The sequence below is a fragment of the Gopherus flavomarginatus genome, chromosome 9, assembly GCF_025201925.1.
Source record: "Gopherus flavomarginatus isolate rGopFla2 chromosome 9, rGopFla2.mat.asm, whole genome shotgun sequence".
Lineage (NCBI taxonomy): Eukaryota > Metazoa > Chordata > Testudines > Testudinidae > Gopherus > Gopherus flavomarginatus.
This window is the reverse complement of record NC_066625.1, coordinates 22798831-22821792: the sequence shown is the minus strand read 5'-3', so window position 1 is coordinate 22821792 and position 22962 is coordinate 22798831. Positions and strand designations below refer to the sequence as shown.

The following is a 22962-nucleotide window of genomic DNA, read 5'->3' as shown; positions in this document are numbered from 1 at the left end:
CCTTCCCTGTGGGTCTCCAAGTGGATTTTCCATTATCGGTCTATTTAGACTGCAAGGTTCTTTGTGCAAGAAAAATGTCTTCTGTATTATAGATAGCACATAGCTGGGCTTAACAAATTAATGAAATTAATGCCATCTGCCCCTTTTCAACAATAAGTTTGTTTGACAGACTGGAATAGAGAAATTGGAATAGAAATAAATAATTGCATCATAATCCTTTAGCATGTTAGATCTTATCTGCAGATGATAAAAGAATTTTGACTTGGGAAGGTTATATTTAACTCTCACCTGCTTAAATATCATATTAGTCTTGTCAACAACATATGCTCTACCAAGTAGGTTCTTTTTTTACTTTTATATTTTCTTACACTCAGACCCCCTGACCTCTCTCCCTCCCTCCAGGAAAATGTGTACATTTCTATAAAAATGTGTGGAGACTCTGGGCCATCAATATGTATCCATTTCAAAACTATTTCCAGAATGCTTCTCAAGTGACTTTAGATCTCTTTATTTCTCCTCTACACCTGATACAAATCTCCTCTTGTGTTTATTTTCACTAATGTGAAAGACCTCAGTTTCCAGATTAATATTGCCACTCACCTTGATTTATTATGGTGGGACACGAGAAAAGCCTCCCTACTATGTCTCTAATTTCATCACATTGACTCTCTTTAAATGCATCTCCTTTAAGAACCTGATGTAGCTGTGACTGCAATTCAATAGCTTTGGTATCACTGAGTGTGATTAACTAATTCAATGTTCTAAAAAAAGAATTTAAATTCTGGAGTCACTTTCATGAATTAAAGCATGCTGTTTATCATGCACCATTATCACAGGTTTGCACAGGCACCAGTTATTGTTTCATGTAATACATGAAAATCCTTCTTCATGATTTGAGTAGAATAAACTGTAAATACATCCCTTATCTCCACATGATTTCCACTGTTAACAAGGACATACACAGAGATAAGGTCTTTTCACCAAACAGCTATTCTGAAAGTTGCATTTCAGGTCCTTCCTTGCTCCTCCAGCTTCACCAATTTCAACAAAAATTAATATTCCCACCTACTACTAAAATAGCTGACACTAGGATTAGCCTTTCTGAGTTAACTCACTTAAATAATTTTTCTACTTCAGTATGATAAATCAGGTATTTTTAGAGCAAACTGAGCACCGCACATTAAGTATATTTCAGGGTGGCAGGGCAAAAGCACCTCTTATTTTCATTTGAGCTTTCTAAAGGCCCTTTGTCTTCACATTTCTGAAATATTTTACACCAGAATAAAATGGATTTTTGTAATGATACCAGGAAAGCATTTATTTTTCCCAAAACAAAGGGCAGACTAAAGCTCCCTACTAAGGAAAAATACATTAAACACAATTAACATTTCCATTAACAGTTATGTCCCATCCATGTGCCATTTCTTAACACTGAAGGTTGCAAAATTCTGTACATTTGGGTATCTTCTCTCACATTCCTTGGTAAGCAAAGATTTGTTGACCTCAAATTTGATGGCAACCAACCCTTGTGGGTTATTGTGAGGTATTAAAACAATTATTTGGCATAAGAGAACACTACTGTTTTGGCAATTCTGTTCAGAAAATAACTTTGACTTTGAACACTGTTATAAAACAATTTAATCTGCCTTTCTTTAGAATTCCTCTCCCTTTATGGACTGTACATAGTTCTGAGCCTCCAAGTAAATATCTGCAAAATCAAAGCAATTGAACATATGTATTTATTATTAAAGAAAATGAGAGCATGCTTATGTATGGCAGCAGCCACTTTTGCCCAACTAAATCATCACATCATGTGAACAGATGATTATAACCAAAGATTACGGAATAATCATTTACTTCTCTTGTAATTAGAAACTATTAAAAACAGTACTTTTCTAATTATACTATCATTCTTCTAATTACATTGTAATTGATAAAATACATACAGGATGTTTGTATGAATAAATGATACACAAATCTGGGTCACTAAAATTTGATCTAACAAAATGAAATAGGAATTTAAATAATAACCAATAATTACAAATGTAAACACACCAGAATGATAAAGAATATGTTACTTATCTTTTCAATTTAGAAGCATAAAAATTTCATATTTTATTTTAAAATGACTTTAATTTCTTCCGAGAAACTGTTACATGACTTTTCAGGCTCAAAACTTTCATGAAAACATTCACCTTCATTAAACAAAATCATGCACAGCAAAGGCTAACTCAAAAAGATGGTGAAAAGGGGAGGGAGATAACAATTTGTCGAAGTTCTACATTATTAAGAAACTGTTCTTGGCTCTCATTTTCTGTAGAACCTCTTTTTGGGATGCACCCTCTCTCTCGGGGAAATCTGCTAATCTCTTCTGACTAGTTCTCATTTTCTCGGCTGGAAATTCCCCACTTTACTGTGATTTCCAGTTTTCGTCAGAAAAGAGAAATGAGACAGCTAACATAGGCTGAGGTTTATGTTTTGCTTTTACTACAAATTACCCCATGCACACAATCTCCCTGAGGTTTGGCTTGGACTATATACCATGCAAGTGTATACTATAGGGAAAGGTGGGAATATCACTTGCTTTTGCTTACAACATTTTACTTCAGTGGATTTTTCAGGATCAAGTGTTTCAATCCATATTGTATTTTCATGTGTCACAATACAATTTTTAAATGGAACAATGTATCATACTGACTGCCCTTCCCTTCTCCGCCCTTTTAAAAAAAAAAAAGGTACTCCTTTTCATCAAAGAAATATTCACTTCATTGCAGTTTCTGGTATACGAGTTTGTTTTTTCTGAGAAATTAATCATAGAAAATATGGGTGAAAACTGTAACGTATGATTACTGGCGCCCCTATGTTGTAAGGCCAGCAGGATTTGGTTCATTGTGGTCTGTGTTTCTCCTAGGTTCTTATCAAGCAGAACTATCAAAGATACTGAAGTGTATAGCAAGAAGGATCATCATCGGAATCCCTACCTTTCTACTTATTACACCCTATGACTTCTCTGATACCAGTTCCAATATATTGGCAGCATGGATATTTCCTGTATGGAATGGAACTTTGAAGTGGAAGTTTCTTGTTCACAGCCATGACAGAATAAGGGAAACTAATTCCACCACTTTTTGGCCACTAACGTTCTGTTGCCACTACTGGCTTTTCCTTCACATCATTCTGATATCATATATTTATTCAAATCTATTTCTCCCAGATAACATAAATTTGTTTCCCCTGATACAAAGGCACCACTCAAGAGCTGTGAAAGACAGCCAATATAATATGGAATTTATTGTTTACATTATAAATGGATTAAATATGGACTGGGGCAACATGCTCCTCTCTATCAACTGTTGTTCACACTAAACCTTTGTTCATTTTGATATACTTAGTAAATGTAGGTGTTCCCTCCTCACATTTTTTTTGGTGAGACAAAGACCCTGTACGGACCAAGCTCATGTGGCCTCACACCTCGGAGCTCTGAAGATGGTAGTACCCTTCTTAAAGTTAACGAATCCATGAAAGAGCGCTGGAAGGAACACTACCAAAAGCTTCTAAATTGAGAATCAACTGTGACTGACAACACCCTCAACTCTACCGCTCAGTACCCAATCTGGGAAACTCTTGCCAACCCACCAAACACTCGAGGAGGTCTGTCATAAACACATGGTTAAGGGTTAATGTCTCTTTTACCTGTAAAGGGTTAATAAGCTCAGCAAAACTGGCTGACACCTGACCAGAGGACAAGATACTTTCAAATCTTGGTGGAGGGAAGTCTGTGTTTGTGCTTTTTGCTTGGTTCATTGTTCACTCTCGGGACTGAGAGGGACAAGACGTACACCCAGGCTTTCCCAATCTTTCTGACTCAGTCTTTCATGTTTCAAAATAGTAATAGCCAGGCAAGGCGGATTAGTCTTATGTTTGTTTTCTTAACTTGTAAATGTGTCTTTCTGCTGGAAGGAGTTTTACCTCTGTTTGCTGTAACTTTGAATCTCAGACTGGGGCTGGGGGGGTCCCTCTAGTCTATATGAATCTGAGTACCCTGTAAAGCCTTTTCCATTCTGATTTTACAGAGATAATTTTTACCTTTTCTTTCTTTAATTAAAAGCTTTCTTTTTAAGAACCTGATTGATTTTTCCTTGTTTTAGAATCTAAGGGATTGAGTCTAAACTCACCAGGTATTGGTGGGGGGAAAGGAGGGAGGATGGTTAATTCCTCCTTGTTTTAAAATCCAAGGAGTTTGGATCGGTGTGAAGCTTCCCAAGGCAACCCAGGGAGGGGAAAGTCTGGGGGGGAAAAAGACGGGGATGCTTAATTCCTCTTTGTTTTAAGATCCAAGGAGTTTGGATCTGTGTAAGCCTCTCAAGGCAACCCAGGGAGGGGAAAGTCTGAGGGGAAAAGGAGAGGGATGGTTAATTTCTCCTTGTCTTAAGACCCAAGGGGTTTGGGTCTTGAGTTCCCCAGGGAAGGTCTTGGGGGAACAGAAAGTGTGCCAGACACAGACTTCTGGCTGGTGGCAGCGTACCAGATCTAAGCTAGGAATTAAGCTTAGAAGGGTCCATGCAGGTCCCCCACATTTGTACTCTAAAGTTCAAAGTGGGTCTGTTAAGCAATTAAAAAAATGAAGGACAATAAAGCATCAGGTTCCGATGGCACAGCAGTTGATGTATTGAAAGCGGGGAGAGAACTACTGACTGACAAGCTTCACTTGCTTCTCCTCAAAATCTGGTGCACTGAAGAAATTCATGCTGACTTACGTAATGCTAACATCGTCACCATTTTCAAAAAGGGAGACAGGGCCGATTGTGGCAACTATCGAAGCGTTGCCATCCTCTCTATCGCTGGGAAGATTCTTGCTAGAATCTTACTGAATCGCTGGCTCCCTCTTGCAGAGGAAGTACTTCCAGAGTCCGAGTGCGGCTTCAGACCATCACAAGGCACCACCAACATGATTTTCGCAGCCAGGAAGATCCAGAAAAAATGTCAAGAACACCACTGAGAGCCCTATATGGCCTTTATCAATCTGACCAAAGCCTTCTACTCTGTCATCTGTGAGGCTCTGTGGAAAATCGTGTCAAAGTTTGGCTGCCCAAGCAAAATTACCACCACTGTAAGACTCCTCCATGACCAGATGACTCAATCCATCCTGTGCAGTGGTTCTACCTCTGAGCCCTTTGTCATCCGAACTGGTGTAGAACAAGGTTGTGTACTGGCACCCACCCTTTTCTCCATTTTCTCAGCGGCTATGAAAACACTAACCCAAGACCGTCTACTACAGGCATTGGTATCCAATATCAGATTGACGGGAACCTCTTCAACCTTTCTCGTCTCTATGCCAGAACTAAAGTAATATGGGCAACAAAAAAACTCCAGTACGCAGATGATTATGCTGTAGTTGCACACTCTTCAAACAGCCCTTGATTGCTTCTCTGAAGCTTACAAAAGCCTAGGGCTAACTCTGAACTTCGGCGAAACAAAAATTCTCTATCTGCCAGTCCCCGGTCAATCATCGGACTTAACAAGGAAGATGTATATAGACAAAGAATAACTGGAAAATGTAGCCGTGCTAGTCTGGATCTGTAAAAGCAGCAAAGAGTCCTGTGGCACCTTATAGACTAACAGACGTATTGGAGCATGAGCTTCCATGGGTGAATACCCACTTCATCCGATGTAGAATACTTTGCCTATCTTGGCAGCCATCTCTCACAGAGAGCAGACATAGACATCAAGATTCAGCACAGAATTCACTGTGCCAGTCTTGCCTTTGGCCGGGTGTTCAACACACACATCATCAGAACACATTAGTAGACTTTTAGTTTGTAAAGTGGTGGTAATCCCACCACTCTCCTCTATGATTGTGAGATTTGGGTGACCTATAAAAAACACCTGGAAAACCTGGAATGCCAGCACCAGCACTTTTTTTGGAAGATACTCAAAATAAAGTGAGAGGATCATTGCATTAACGTCAGTATCCTCACAGAGGCCAATATCTTCATGGTTGAGGCCCTGATTATCCAGAAACAGCTGGGGTGGAGCAGGCATTGTGTGCACATGCCTGATGTACACTTACCAAAACAACTGCTGTATGCCCAACTCACCAAAGGAGAAAGGAAATGAGGAGGCCAAAAGAAATGCTTTAAAGAAACCCTCAAGATAAACATCAAGAGATGTGGCATTGACACCACACACACTGGGAAACAGCAGCCCAGGATAGGGATAAATGGCGAAGACTTGTCAGAGAGGGAACATCCACTTTTGAGGAAAATCCCCTTGCCCTGACTGCAGAAAAACACCCAAAAAGAAAGGAAAGACAATGGTCACACAGCAATTGCGACCCAACCCTGTCTTCCAATATGACCTGCAATGTCTGCCAACGAGCCTGTGGCTCAAGGATCAGACTCCTCAGTCACCAAAGGACCCATGAAAAATAAAACCTGTGAAAGAGATTATCCTCAACCTCGAGCGATTGCCGGCGATGTCCCTTAATTCAATATTCACTGTACACATGTGGTCAAAGGAATTTAAATAACTGGCAGTGCATTATGAAAGAGGTTAATTTTAGAAAGATGGAAAAGGCTACCTCTTTTGGGGTGCTTAACAAATTGTCTCCGTGTTTAATAATTGTACAAAGCATCTTTAAAACTTCCAGATTAATAATGAAGAAACACATCATGAAGCTATGTTAAGAAGTTACTTTCAAGAGGCTGTGGAAAAAGAGACTGTCATACTAATTTGCTATCTTTTCTGATGAGATTGCAAGTTTGGTTGATAAAAGTAACAGTGCTGTTGCAACATACTTAGACTTCTGTAAGGCATTTGACTTGGGACCACATGACATTTTGATTAAAAAACTAGAATGATATAAAATTAACATGGCACACATTAAATGGATTAAAAACTGGCTAACTCATAGGTCTCAAAATGTAACTGTAAATGGAGACACATCATTGAAGAGAGATCAGTTCTTGGCCCTACGCTATTTAAAATTTTTATCAATGACCTGGAAGAACTCATCACTGATGTAGTTTGCAGGTGCACAAAAATTGGGGGACTGGTAAATGAAGAGGACAGATTACTGATACACAGAGATCTGGATCACTTGGTAAACTGGACGCAAGCAAACAATATGCATTTGAATATGGCTAAATATAAATGTATACATCTAGAAACAAAGAATGTAGGCCACACTTACAGGATGAGGAAACTCTATCCTAGGAGGGAGTGACTCTGAAAAAGATTTGGGGGCCATGAAGGATAATCAATTGAAAACAAGCTCTCAGTGGCCAAATGAGCTAATCTGATCTATGGATGCAAGAACAGTGGAATCTCATGTAAGAATAGAGAGGTTATTTTACCTCTGTATTAGGTACTGGTGTGCCCCCTGCTGTAATACTGTGTCCTTTTCTGATGGACTTTGATAAATTGGAGAGGATTCAGAGAACCACCATGAGAATATTAAAGGATCAGAAAACATGCCTTAGTGATAAATTTACCAGTTTGAGCTCCTTGACTTTAACAAAGAGACGGTTAAAGGTGACTTGATCACAATCTGTAAGAACTTATATGGAGAACAAATATTTAGTAATGGGCTCTTCACTCTAGCAGAGAAAGGTACAACACAATCCAAAGGCTAGAAGTTGAAGCTAGACTAATTCAGACTAGAAATAAGGTGTACATTTTTAACAGTGAGAATAATAAATCATCAGAACCACTACCATTAGAACTAAGGGTTGTGGTGGATTCTCCATCACTGGTAATTTTTAAATCAAGATTGGATGTTTTTCTAAAAGATCTGCTCTAGGAATTATTTTGGGGAAGTTCCATGGCCTGTGTTATACAAGAGGTAAACCAGTGGATCATAATAGTCCCTTCTGGCCCTGGAATCTATGAAAAGGAGTGTAGAGTATGTGGGAGGGTACGCCAGTGTTGATCTCTCATTTATTATCTGACTACAGAATTGTGAATGGTAGAAACAATACTACTATAATGATCTAGAGAACTGGAACTGAGGTCTGTAAGGGTCTGGGTGACTGGTGCATCCAGGCTGCCACCCAGTAGCCATGGCAGAGTTACAATCCATGCACTATAAACCCTGGGATTACTACACACCACAGAAAGTGCAACCCATGGAAGACCCGACTGGTAGCACTCCCCATGACCTCTGATCACTCCAGGCACACTATTAAGGCATGGAAGGTAGTTCCTGGAAGCTGTCTGTGCAACCCAGCAGTACCCAGTCTGTTGCTATGAGACCTCGCTCTCATTCCCTGCTTCAGACTCCACCTCTAGTCTTCATCTCTGATTCCTGGTTTGACCCCAGATTCTGGTTCTGATCACTGGCTAGACTCTGGTTCCCACCTTAGGCCTGACTCCTGGTTTTTTACTCAATTTTTGACCCCAGGCTTGTCTCCCAGATCTGTCTCCTGTTCTGACCTGCTGGGCCAGACAGCCCATATCATGGTTCTGACAACTGCCACTAACTGTGATGAAAACTCTCGCTCCTTTCCCCTTACAAAAGCAACACTTTGTGCAGTCTTCCAGCTTGAGCAAAGCCTATAATAAAATACATAGTGAGTCCTAAACTATCTTGAGTTTGTCCATTTATTTGTATTGTTTTAAATTTCTGGAAGCTGATTTATTTTAGTAGGATGATATAAATTTGAGTCAACACTTCTGTTATAATCCATGCTGTTTGGTGTTTTTTGCAATTTGAAAAGGTCAAAGGTTTGAGAGATCAGGGGTTTTTATGAACTCAGGACCCAATTCAAAGCCCACTGACGACAAAAGGAATCTTTCTGTTGACTTCAAGTCATGCTAGATTTGACCCTTACTGGCCCAGATCCTCTGCTTCACTGTCATTCTGTGTTACTTTGGTAGGATAAAGGAGACAGAATCTGGCCCTCTCTCTTCTACAGAGGATTCTTATGGCATGAGGGAATGCGCGGTGAACACAGAACATAACCAGTTTGTAGGACACCCTCTTCTCCAATCCCTGGTGTTGGGGAGCATCTGGGAGGAGGTATGGGGACCCCTGCCAAGTGGTATACATCTGAGCAGCCTGGGGGTTGCTTTACCCTGGAATGGAGCTGGACAAAGAATTGGGGGTCCATAACTGGTTCTGACACTCCTTCTCCAGTTGGCCACAGCAAAGAATCTGGCACTTATTGTCTCTACATTTTATGTACTAAAGACAAAAACACAAAACTTATTTTCTAAGTAATAATGACACTGTGACATAAGTCTCCAGAAATTAATATTGTATTTCTGATACTTGTATGTAATGATTTACAAATCAACTTGTTAAAGCTGACTAAGCAAACAGTTAAAAGAAAAAGTACTATGCAGTATTTGAAGTGAAATACTAAAGTTTCACATTATGGGACCACAAAACATGTGTGTGAACTTCTGAAGCAATTGTGCTGCAATGGTGAGAGAGGGAAAAGAGTTTTGGATCTCATTCTCCATTGCTTTCACTTTGTGTAGTCGTTGAGCAAAGCAGATGTATAACATCAAGTCAGAATGTTTTTCACCTACTTTGCACAGGCACAAAATCAGGTCCTTACTGTTAAAAAGTTTTTAGCAGTTTCTGCGACAAATTCAGCATAGCAATGGCTGTGTTAATAGAAGACTACACAATTTCTTACATTACTCATGACACCATAAAAATCATAAGTCTGATTCCTTTGCAGAGGAAGCATGTGCAGATACATTTAATAAACATACTCTAAACTTAGGCCAATAAAGCCCCCAAAACAAAGAACATACAAACAAACAAAAACCCTACAAGAGTAAAAATAATGGAGGCAGAAGTCCAGAACCAGAAAGATGGCTATCCAATTTATTGCACATAACGCAGCATGTAAGATTACCTGCTTCCTGGGCAGATGGCTTATACGTGCATTCAGTGCCAGCAATTTATCGCCCTAAAGAGACTGAATACAGGCCAGAGTGGCTAAAAAGGAGGAGCTAAGGAAGAGAGAGAGAGGTACACAGATGAGACTTTCAGGGACAAAGCAGAGTAGTACTACCCCCAGTCTGACAGCCTTTGTGCTGTTCAGGGGGATGAAAGGCTTGGGGAAGAAGAACATCAAGCTGGAGCAGAGGGAAGTGATCCCATGGTTGGGACCCTCCTTCCAGATGTAAAGGTATTCTCTCATGCTAAGGATAACCTTAATGGGAAGGAAAGAGGAGGTCACTTACTGTAACTAGAGGTTCTTCGAGATGTGTGGTCCCTATCTCTATTCCACACATGGGTGAGAATGCATGCCATGTGCCTGAGCCCAGAAGTTTTTTCTAAGCAGTGTCCATTGACCCACGCAAGCGGTATTTTTCCTCATGCTGCTTCTTACCACAGTATGGTCAAGCTCAAAGCAGAGGAGGAGGAGGGAAGGAAGTGGAATACAGATCGGGACCACACATCTCGAAGAATCTCCAGTTACAGTAAGGAACTTCCGCTTCTTCTTCTTCAAGTGATCGTCTTTATGCATATTCCACACATAGGAAGTGATCAGTGTGGCAGTGGGTGCAAGGAGCTTGATGGTAGAACCATTTGCAGTACAGCTTGTCCCATGGCCATGTCCACAGCTGCCTCCTGATCCAGGGCTTAGAGAGTTGTAAACGTGTGTACAAAATGCCATCTTGCGGCTTTGCAGATGTCTGACCGTGCAATGTCCAATGAAGTGGAAGAAGTGGCCTGTGCCTGCATGGAATGAGCTATAACATCCCCAGGAGAGGGGAAGTTTGATAGCATTCCAGTATGCACCCTGAGACCCACTCAGAGACTGTGAGGACGTGGCTTGGCCCCTTGATCTCTCTGTCATAGCTACAAAGAGTCTTGGAGACTTCCTTATTGGTTTAGTCCTTTGTAGGCAGAATGCCAGGGTCTGCCTGACATCAAGGAAACATCTCATCTATAGGGGAGCTGTGTGGTTTCGGGCAGAACACAAGCAAGTGGATGTATTGGTTGAGATGAAATTCTGAAACAATCTTGGGGAGAAATTTAGAGTGTAGTCTCGAGGAAACCTTGTATTTGTGGAATATCGTGTAGGGTGAGGGTCACAATCATGGCTACTAGTACACTGACCTTTCTGGCCAAAGTGATGGCAACCAGGAATGTCATTTTCATAGAAATGTGAGTCGTAGTACAGGTTACGATAGGTTCAAAGGTGGTCTCATGAGGGCTGAGAGGACGAAGTTAAGGTCTCAATGACGGGTGGTTTTGGTGATGGGTGAGATGATTTTGAGCAGGTCTTTCATGAATAGTACCATCACAGGGGTGTAAAAATGGAGCATCCATCCACCAGGGAAAGGAAGGTGCTAAGTGCTGCGAGATGCACACAGATAGAGCTGAGAGCCAAACCCGATGTCAGGTCAAGGAGGTAATCTAGGATGATAGTAATGGTCACTGTGTCTGGAGAATGGTGGGCAGCAGGCCCACTCCAAGAAGCAACATCACTTTCCTTGATAGCATGTTCTGGCGTATTCTTTTTTGCTCTGGGAAAGGATCTGCTGGATCGGCACAGAACACAAATGGTCTATGTCAGATGCCCATCCAAACATCAGGCTGTGAGGTTAAGTGCGCCTAGGTTAGGATGTTTGAGATGCCTTGAATTGCATGAGAAGATCCCGGAACAACCGAGTCTGACTGGTGGATGGGTAGAGAGCTTCAGGAGATCTGTGAACCAGAACTCTCATGGTCAGCAGGGTGCTATGAGGATGATGGTGGCTGTGTCCCAGTGCACCTTCCTGAGAACCTGATGCAAAAGGGGAATGGGGGAGAAGGCACATTGGAGGTGGCTCATTCATGGGGGAAGAAAGCATTATCTTGAGAGTCTCTGACTACCGTGCCCCTGGAGCAATACAAAGGGAGATTGAGATTCACATGATGCAAAAAGGTCCCAGCTGGGGATACCCCATTGTGTGAGGAGGTCAGTCAATACTGTGTCGTGGAGTGCCAGTTATGATCCACGTGGAAAGTCCTGCTCAGCGTGTTTGCCAGGGAATTCTGGGTGCATTGCAGATACGCAGTCTGTAAGGTCACTTGGTTTCAGATGCACCAATTCCATGATCTGAGCAACTCCAAGCAGAGGGAGTGACACCTGATCCCCTTTTGCTTGTAGATGTAGACCACTGTGGCAATGTTATCTGAAAGAATTTATATGCGGAAATTGCAAAGGAAGAAAGACTTTGCAGGCAAGGTGGACTATCCTAAGTTACAGTACATTTATGTGTAGCCTGGCTTCCCTTGGCATCCACATGCCCTGGTGGTCCATGTGGGAACCCCATTCAATAACGGAAGCATCAGTCACAATGGTGGCCTGCGGAGTGGGAGAGTTGAAGGGGGTCCCCGATCATGATCTTGGACGGATTGGACTAACAAGCAAGAGAGGTCCAAACATCTGAGAGAACTGATTCTGGAGTCTATGTGTTTGGCTTGCAGGTCAGGAGGAACCAGGTTTGTAGGCATCACAGGTGGAGTTTTGCAAAGGACATCACATAGATACAAGCTGCCATGTGCCCCAAAAGGGAGAGGCATTGGCGGACTGTCATGTGGGGTTTACAGCAGATGTGGACGATGTGGGTGCTCATCGCCACAAAGTGCTCTGTCAGGAGGAAGGCCCATAGAGTTACCGAGTCCATTCTCGCCCCTATAAAATTTATCATCGTCTGGATGACAAAACAGACTTATGTTCGTCTACACAGATTCCTAGTGTGACCAGGTATCTAGATGGGAATGAGAATGCCACACTCAGAGCGGACAGCAAGAAATAGGGCAGACAATTCCCAAAACTGGTGGTTTATTGTACAATTAGATTCACCAAACCAGTAATAAAAGAACTGCTGCAGTACCACACTGGTTGACAAGAAACCCAACACAGTCCCCTTGAAGTATTCCAGCCCTTGGCTCCCATCTAGACAACTAAGACTAATAGTGAGGGTTACTGAAGTGTGAGTTCTTCAAGGACAGCAGGGATTCATCTGTTTTAGCACTGAAGAGATTGGCTTCAACGAAAGGGAGGTCCTCAATGGTGTTTTGAATCTACTGCGGGAACCCTGATGACTGAAGCCACAAATCCCTGAGCATCACTAGTCTGGGGGCTACAGAGCAGGAAACAGTGTCGGCTGCATCCACTGCTGCCTGGAGGGCCACCTTCGCAACTAGTGTACCCTCATCAACTAGGGCCTAGAACTGGGCCTGGTCTTCCACAGGGAGCTTGTCCTTAAACACTGCTAGCCTGCCACATGTGTTAAAGTTGTACTTAGCTAACAGAGCCTGGTAGGTCACTATGCAGAATTGCAGACCTGCCGATGAAAAGGCCCTCCTGCCCAGGAGATCCAATCTTTCTGACCCCTTGTTTGGAAGAGTGAACTTTTGAGGGTGTTGATGGGATTGTTCTGTGGCCTCCTGGACAACTAATGAGTTAGGGGCCAGGTGGGTAAAGAGGAAGCTGCATCTCTCAGCTCTTTTGGGGGTAGGGGCACACAATGCTGGAGTGTGCCACACTGTCCAGGTTGGTTCCACGATAGCCTCATTTATAGGGAGAGCCACTGGAGTGTCCCCATGACTGGAGGATGCACTGGGGGCCCTGGACTTCCTCCAGCGGAATCTGTAAGTCAGTAAGCCACTCTCTGCAGGAGTTCATGATAATGCTGAGAATCACCCGATGGAGAGAGCAGCAAGAGGCTGACTGCCTCATCCGGTGTCAAGGAGGCTCTGGTCAGAACTGGCAGTACCAGTTTTACATCTCCCTCCTCATAAACTGATGGAGCCGGTTACTGCGCAAGGGAAGAACGATAGGACCCTTGTGATGGTGCCTGCTGCCTACAGGATGGGTCCCAGGGGTTCCAGTAGGGCCAGACTGTGGGCGCCATCAGTTTGGGTGGGCCCCAGGGGAAGCAGTATCTGGGGAGGGGGTCACAGCTGGGCAAGGAAGGGTACCTGCGGAGAGGAGGTGAAACTGGCTGGCCTACATCCTGGGCTCTTGTGGGGCAGGAGTGAAACTGGCTGGTCTACATCCTGGGACTCCTCCGAGTTGGATGACAGTTCTGACTGAAACAGCAGGACCGCCAGTACCAGAGGGCCCTGGACCAACAAACGGGGAAGGGGCTGTTCCTGCAGCAGTAGCAGCAGTTCATCCTCTGGGGTGGGAATGTCCCAGAGAATGGAAGGGCCTGAGAGGAGTGGGGATTGCAGGTACAGAAGAAACATCTCTGGAGACAAGAAAGTCTCTGTACATCCCAGAGTCCACGGGGTTCCTATGGAGATTCTGGAGGGAGCTGTTCCCGTAGTCAGTCTTGGTCCATCCACATAGTGTCAAGGCAGCACCATCCGAGTATCTGAACCTGCACTCATAGACAGACATTCTAATAGTGCCAATACCAAGGTGACCAGCGACATCAACAGTTCCCGCTTCTTCTTAGCCTTATTCTCCAAAACGAGGGGTTTTAGCACTGGTTCCATAGGACCCGTGCACAGTATCTCACCCGACCTGGCATGGCTTGGGCAGAGAACATGTCCCTTATGAACAGTTTGCTGCGGGGATCTGCTGTTGTGCCATGAGAGTGTATCTTGCTCTCATGATGGGATCTCTCCTTACTTTTAGCGCTGGTGGTTCCACACCTTGGCTTGTGCTTAGAGGGGCACTGCTGGGCTGTGGAGACCCCTGTATGGGGGTCTCCGTGACCAGGATCCAAGTGTGTCTGGGGGTCTAAATTAGCTGTTATCACTCAAGAAAGATCTTGGAATCATTGTGGATAGTCCTCTGAAAACATCTGCTCAGTATGCAGTGGCAGTCAAAAACACTAACGAAGTTAGGAAAAATAAGACAGAAAATATGATAATACCACTACAGAAATCCATGGAATGCTCACACCTTGAAAAGCGCCTGCAGTTCTGGGCACCTCATCACAAAAAACGATATATTATACCTGGAAAAGCGACAGAGAAGGGCAATAAAATGATTAGGGGGTATGGAATGGCTTCCACATATGAGAAGAGATTAAAATGACTGGGACTTTTCAGCTTAAACAGAGACAACTAAGGAAGGATATGATACAGGTCTATAAAAATCATGAACGGTATGAAGAAAGTGATTAGGGATGTGTTGTTTCACATAACACAAAAACCAGGGGTCACTCAAAGACATTAATAGGCTGCAGGTTTAAAACAAACATAAAAGAAGTACTTCTTCACACAGCACACAGGGGTGTGGAACTCATTGTCAGGGGATGTTGTGAAGGACAAAAGTATAACTGGGTTAAAAAAAGAAGTAGGTAAATTCATGGAGAATTAGTGCATCAGTGGCTATTAACCAAGATGGTGAGGGACGCAATCCTATGCTCTGGGTGTCTCTAAAATTCCAACTGCCAGGAGCTGGGATTGGACAACAGGGATGAATCACTCGATAAATTGCCCTCTTCTGTTCATTCCCTCTGAAGCATCTGGCAGGCACTGGCTACTGTGAGAAAACATGATACTGGGCTAGAAGGACCATTGGTCTGATCCAATATGGATATTCTTATTTCTGCTATGAACTGTCAGGCCAGCATCAGGAATGGAACTGAGTGGTATGTTACTCTTAAAAACACAGTACAAACACAATAGAATCCATTATTTAAAACTAACAAAACCCAAACACAACTATTTACTTTTATCTTCCACAGAAGGACAATAAATACTACACTATGGAAATGTCAGTTCTTAAATACTCTGCATTCTAGCACATAACAGCTTTATGAATGCTCTTTGAAGCACTGTCATCTACTCTGTTTACATAGTGCCTAGCACAATCGGTCCAAACTAGCTGACCTCTGGTTGCTATTGAAATATAAATCTTAAGTAATAATAACAGTACTCACAAGCGAAGTGTTGACATGTCTATGAAGGTACACACTTCCCGAGCGCGTCAACGAGATCTCCTTTGCAATTTGTTTATCCGTGATCACTCCAAAGTGTATTGTTCCAAGGTAATCTGAAAGGGTACATTTTCAGTTTTAATAAAATTTTGAAACACTGAAGAAAAAGAGTATGTTAATACTGTTATATCCCTTTAACCATTAATGATTTTATCATAATACTACTTAGCAACTATGTAGTGCTTTTCACCTGTAAATCTTTAAGTACTGCTACAGACTAGGGACTGCACTGCTACAGACTAGGGGCTGAATGGCTAGGCAGCAGTTCTGCAGAAAAGGACCTAGGTGTTGCAGTGGACGAGAAGCTGGATATGAGTCAACAGTGTGCTCTTGTTGCCAAGAAAACTAATGGCATTTTGGGCTGTATAAGTAGGGGCACTGCCAGCAGATCGATTGATGTGATCATTCCCCTCTATTTGACATTAGTGAGGCCTCATCTGGAGTACTGTGTCCAATTTTGGGCCCTACACTATAAGGAGGATGTGGAAAAATTGGAAAGAGTCCAGCGGAGGGCAACAAAATGATTAGGGGGCTGGAACACATGACTTATGAGGAGAGACTGAGGGAACTGGGATTGTTTAGTCTGCAGAAGAGAAGAAGGGGCGGGGGGGGATTTGATAGTTGCTTTCAACTACCTGAAAGGGGGATCCAAAGAGGATGGATCTAGACTGTTCTCAGTGGTAGCAGATGACAGAATGAGGAGTAATGGTCTCAAGTTGCAGTGAGGGAGGTTCAGGTTGAATATTAGGTAAAAGGTTTTCACTAGGAGAGTGGTGAAGCACTGGAATGGGTTACCTAGGGAGGTGGTGGAATCTCCTTCCTTAGAGGTTTTTAAGGTCAGACTTGACAAAGCCCTGGCTGGGATGATTTAGTTGGAGATTGGTCCTGCTTTGAGCAGGGGGATGGACTAGATGACCTCCTGAGGTCCCTTCCAACCCTGATATTCTATGAAGTACTTTACTAAGGAGGGTAACTATCATTATCTCCATTGTACAGATAGAGAAACAGAGGCAGAAGGCTAACCTCATGTCACACAGCAAGACATGACAAAACAAGAAACAAGGGAATTACATTGGCTTACTCCATTTGTTTATAAGAACAGAATGATCAGAAACATAGATAAACATGATATGTTGGGGAAGAGTCAACATGGCTTTTGTAAAGTGAAATCATGTGTCACCAATCTATTAGAGTTCTTTGAAGGAGTCAGCAAGCATGTAGTTAAGGGTGATCCAGTTGCTAGTATATTTGGACTTTCAAAAATCCTTTGAAAAGGTCCCACACTAAGAGCTCTTAAGCAAAGTAGGTAGTCATGGAATAAGAGAAAAGATCCTGTCATTGATCAGTAACTGGTTAAACAATAGAAAACAAAGGATAAAAATAAATAGTCAGTTTTCACAACGGAGAGAGATAAATAGCGGGATGCCCCTAAGAATCTGTATTGGGACCTGTGCTGTCCAACTTATTCATAAATGATCTGGAAAAGGGGGTGAACAGTGAAGTGGCAAAATCTGCAGATGATACAAAATTACTCAAGATAGGTAAGTCCAAAGCTGACGGTCAAGAGTTGGAAAGGGATCTCACAAAACTGGGGGACCGGGTAAGAAAATGGCAGATGAAATCCAATGTTGATAAATGCAAAGTAATGCACATTGGAAAACATAATCCCAACTATACATACAAAATGATTCCCCCTAATAAATTTACAAATCTTAAATTTAAGTAAGCTTTCTGCTCATTCATGCAACATTTCTGAGAAAAATCTGTTACAATAAAATTAACATTCTGATTGAGTCTCACAAAGCCGAACAGCCAGATTAAAACTTCATCAATCTGTAAACGCACTCATAGTACTATACAGATGCCATGGAGATCCAGACATAAGCAGGCACCATATTACCTGAGCCTCCTTCATTTATAGAGTCTAATTATCCTCTTCCTGAGTTTGAAATATTGAATAAAGGAATATAAATATAAAATAAAGGGATCAGCGATCCATTTAAATATAACTATTCTGCTTCATCCTAAAATGAATACAAAGTGCTTAGCGCCTATGCAACCATATATTTTCTATACACCAAATTATCACTGTAAATTACATTGTATTATTACTGAAAGATAGGACAACAAAAAAGTCGGCTTGGCCTTCTGTAATCATATAAAGGAAACGTGTACTATCCTCATATCTCTAGTTGGCACATTTAGACACAAGCATTTAGGAATTTACATGCTTGTTACTTGACTTTTAACATTCCATAAAAATATTCTGCACTTTTCCACATCAGAAAAACACATGGTATCATGTTAAAATAACTATGTGTTATAAGAAGGTGAAATAAAGACCATCACCTTCAAAATAAGGATTGGAAAAACAAGCAATGCCCTTTGAAATGTAGGGTTTTCATTTGTTCTCCATTTAACTTTTTATCTTTAACTGCAACAAAACTATGTTAGTGCACATGTGTAATTGAAAATGACCTGCTGTAATATAGGAACAAAAAACAAAATCAGACATATTCAATGGCTTTTCTTCACCCTCTGGAAACATTTGGAAGTATTTTGTATGTTATTATACTATATATTTTACTTTTATATTTTATTTAACTTTTCACAGTGCCCTTAGGAGAAGCAGGAGACCTACTGTATATCAGAATACTGTTTGTTTCTAGCCAATATTTGAAACTGGGAGTGAAACCAACAAAAAAAAAAAAAAGAAGTGACCTTTCAAGCTTCCTAAAAGAATTCCTTATGAGGTCACTTATGATTCAGGGGAAAAATCCCTCAAACCATTTTAGGATTTTAAAGCTGCACTGACATCCAAATGTGAAACAGGGGGTATACGCTAGAAAGTACCTATTGAAAATTCTTTAATCCTCCACTCATAGATAAAAACAGGTGCTGGGTGTTGGAATAATATTAAAAATGATACATAATTTGTTGAGTAAAGTCAACACTGAAGACTGTCATCTACCACTAAACTATAACTCATTCCAACAATTACCCTCAGAGGTCTGAGAAGAAAGATGGCCTGACTACAAGACTCTAGGGTAAACAGACTTTCACATATCAGTGAGGAAGCTCTGGATGACATTAAAGATTGGAGTGACAGATGTGGGATGAAATTCAAAAGTACAAGTGCAAATTCATGCACTTAGTGTCTAATAAAAGAAAGCTACTCACTTTATAGTACTGGAGGGTCTTTGAAATCTATAATTCTTATCTATATTCCACTGTGGGTATTCATATGCTCCATGCACCTGGAGCTGGAGAATTTTGAAATCAGTGTCCATTGGTCTGCACATGGCTTACCTCATACTTCTGACCAAGGAGATAAAGGGTAGGGTGGACCAATCACCTCTCCAGTTCTTCTCTACTGTGAATCAGAGAAGATCCAAAGCAAAGGGGAAGGAGGATGGGTAGTGGATACAGATAGGGACCACACATCTCAAAGAACTTACAGTTACTATACGGTAAGTAACTTTCTCTTCTTCAAGTGTTGATCCCTATATGTATTCCACTGTGGGTAACTGACAAGTAGTACTCAAACAGGAGGAAGGTGCAAGGCTGTAGACGGCAGAGACAAAGGACTGCTGTTCCAAAAGATGCATCAGCAGAGGAGTCCTATACCAAGACATAGTGTCTAGCAAATGTGTGCCCTGAGCTCCATGTAGCTGCCTTACAAACAGCAGTAGCGGCACCTCAATGCAACGCCGTATGTGTTGCTTGCACTCTTACAGAATGAGCTCTTACCCCATGAAGAGGGGGAAGATTAGACAGCTGACAGCAGAACAAAATACAGCCCAAGATCCATTTTGAGATTCTGTGAGAAGATATAGCCTGAACCCTCACCCTTTCTGCTATGTCGACAAATAGTCTAGGCCAGCAGTGGTTCTCAGACTGTGGGTTGGGACCCCAAGTGGGTCAGGACCCCATTTTAATGGGGCAACCAGAGGTGATGTTAGGTTTCCTTGGGCCTGGGGCTGAAGCCGACACCTGAGCCCCACTGCCCAGCACTGAAGCCCATACCCAAGGGCTTGAGTCCTGAGTGGTGGGACTTAGGTTACAGGCCTCCACCCACTACCCCTGCTCAGTGCAGTGGGGCTCAGGCTTCAGCTACCCTCCAGAGTTCGTGTAGTAATCTTTGTTGTCAAAAGGGGGTCACGGTGCAAAGAAGTTTGAGAACCGCTTGCCTAGGAGGTTTCCCGATTGTTTTAATTCTCTGCAGGAAAAAGACTAAGGCTGACCAAACGTTGAGGGAATGGAGCCTCCTTATTTCTGAGCATGCATGAAGTTTTGGGAAGAACACAGGCAAGTGGATAGACTGGTTCAGGCAAAGCTCAGACTATTTTAGGGGTGAATTTAGAATGTAAAGCTAATGAAACCTGTTCTTTACGGAATATAGTGTAAGAAGAATTTGCCATCAATGCCCTTAAGTCCACCAATTCCCTTGGCTGAGGTGATGGCTAGCAGGAATGCAACCTTCATGGATAGGAGAGCCATGGAGAAAAACCTAAAGGAGGTTTAGTGTGTACTGCGAGAACAAGATTCAAGTCTCGATGAGGAATAGGCCTTTTTGTAGGAGGAAAGGTTCCGATTAGGCCTTTCCAGAATCTGCTGGTCAAAAGGAGTGCAAAGATTGTGTAGCCCCATGAAGGTGGATGGTATGTATTGATTGCTGCCAAGAACACTTATAAGGAACTGAGAGACAAACCTGCTGTCTTCAAGGAAAGAATATAATCCGCAATGAAAGGAATATCTGTGGCTTCTGGAGAAATAAGTCTTTGAAGTGCCCAGACAGTGAAACACTTCCACTTGACTAGATATCATTTCCTGGCTATTAGAAAGGATGTTTTGTACAGCTTCAGAACATGATTGCTCTAAGGATGGCACCCATCCAAAAACCAGGAGCTGAGATGAAGCAGATATGGCTTGAGATGTCTGATCTTGCTGTTCCCCTGAGTCTAGAGATCAGGAAATGATTGGTGCCTAAGGCAACATGCATAGGAGGTTCAGAAACCAAAACTGTCTGCGCCAGTGGGGAGCAATGAGAATAAGTTGTGCATTATCCTGCCAAATCTTGCACAAAATTTGAGGCAGAAGCGGTAGTGGAGAGAAGGCATTGTTCAAATGATCTGACCACGATAGGAGCAGAGCATCACCCTTTGAGTAGTGACCCAGGGCTCATCTGGAACAGTATATGTTGCACTTCCTGTTTGCTTGTGAGACCAACAGGTCCCTGGTGGGAGTCCCCCATAGAGCTAAAGTATTTACCACAGAGGCGGGAAGCTCCCAGTCATGATCAAAGTGTCTGCTGAGAGAGTATACTAGTACATCTGGTTTCTTAGGAGGTACACTGCCAATGGGGTAATCTGATTACTGACACACCAGTTCCACAGGCTGATCGATTCTGAACACATGGCAGGCAGATCTCTCGCCTCCCTGTTTGTTGATGTAAAAGACAGTTGTAATATTGTCTGACATTATGAGGAATAGGAGAAAGGTTCTGCAAGCACTTTGAACTGCTCGTAGCTCCAGAACATTGATGTGCATCCTGGACTCTCAAGATGTCCAGGTGCCATGCACTGTACAGTTGTCTATATGAGCTCCACAACCCAAGAGAGATGTGTTGGTAACAACTGTCCTGTCTGGTGAGGAAGCGAGGAATGGAACGCCAATGCAAACCTGATGGGACAATATCATTTGGGAGGGAACAGTCGTTACGGTGCTCATGGACTGTCAGTTTGGTGAGTACATAGTTTAAAGTCACATTTGTAGGCAATGAAGGTGGAGTCTTCCTAAAGGTATGATGTAAGTGCATGAGGAGAGAGAGAGAGGGGGTCATGACAGGCACTCTGGTGTTGGTTATGATCTGGTCTATGACAACATTCATAGCCTGACGCCTGTTTCTCAGCATGTAAGCTCTTGCTGTGATGAACCTGGCAACACAGAGCCAATCATCGAGGCAGAGGAAGATGGTGAAACCACAACATCTGCTGTAGGCTGCTACAACAGAGAACACCTTAGTAAAGACCTTGTGGGTGGCAGCAATGCTAAAAGGGAGTACTCTGTGCTGAAAGCAGTCAGGGCCAACTATGAATCTGAGAAACTGTCAGTGAGGGGTGAACATCCACGTGAAAATAGGTATCCATGTTCAGAACTGTAAACCACATATCTTTTTCCAGGGATGGAATTATAATAGATGCCACCCTGACCATGTGAAACTTGAGCTTGTGAATAAATTGGCTGAAATGGCAGAGGTAAAGAATGGATCTCTAACTGCCTTTCTTTTTGGGGACTAGGAAATATGTCAACTAAAACCTTCCCTTGCTAGTGAGGAACCTACTCTCTCTCTCCTCACTGTAAGAGAGATACCACTTCTTGTTTGAGAATGCTCTCATGAAAGTGGCCCAGAATGGAGGTGGGGAAGGGGGTATTTGAAGGGTAGGAACACAAACTATCATAAGGGAATTTGTCACACATTTAACAATGATGAACAATAAACCCAGTTCTTTTCTCAGCAACCGGACACAGGGGTGACTCTCCGGAAATCCTAAGCACTACAGAAAGAAAAGAAGAAGAAAAAACTGTATCTCCTGCATAACCATGGTCAGATTTGGGCATAAAAGAACTGGCTTGTACATAGTGTGTGTTCCTAAACCACTAAATCTGATGGGAAATAATATAACATTTTAAATATCCAATTTTCTTAAATGGCAAAAATAAAAAGTCATATTATAAAACAAATATCACATATAATACGTAAAAATTTTAACCCAAATGTAAACTCTCAGAACTCCAACTCAAGCACACCAACATTTCCATTCCGCTTTAAATAATACCTACATAAGTTAGTCAATAAATATATTTGTACCTAACTCATCCACTGTTCACCTTCTACTCCTGGTGGAATTCTGTGGCCAAAAAAATAAAAATTCTGCGCACAATATTTTAAAATTCTGTATATTTCATTTGTTAAAATAACACAATATAATTACACCAGTTTCAATTATTTTTGGTCATTTATTTCAAAATACCTTTCAGCAAGTC

The 22962-nt window shown here is 42.2% G+C and overlaps 1 protein-coding gene across 3 annotated transcripts in view; it reads right to left on the bottom strand.

Moving 5' to 3' along the window:
* TXNDC11 (thioredoxin domain containing 11) overlaps nt 1–22962 on the bottom strand; it is a 105642-nt gene that overhangs the window by 31098 nt on the left and 51582 nt on the right. For all 3 annotated transcript variants that reach the window (XM_050966420.1, XM_050966421.1, XM_050966422.1), the window contains one exon: nt 15859–15971. In XM_050966420.1, the coding sequence (XP_050822377.1) occupies nt 15859–15971 (113 nt within the window). The remainder of the gene's footprint in view (nt 1–15858; nt 15972–22962) is intronic.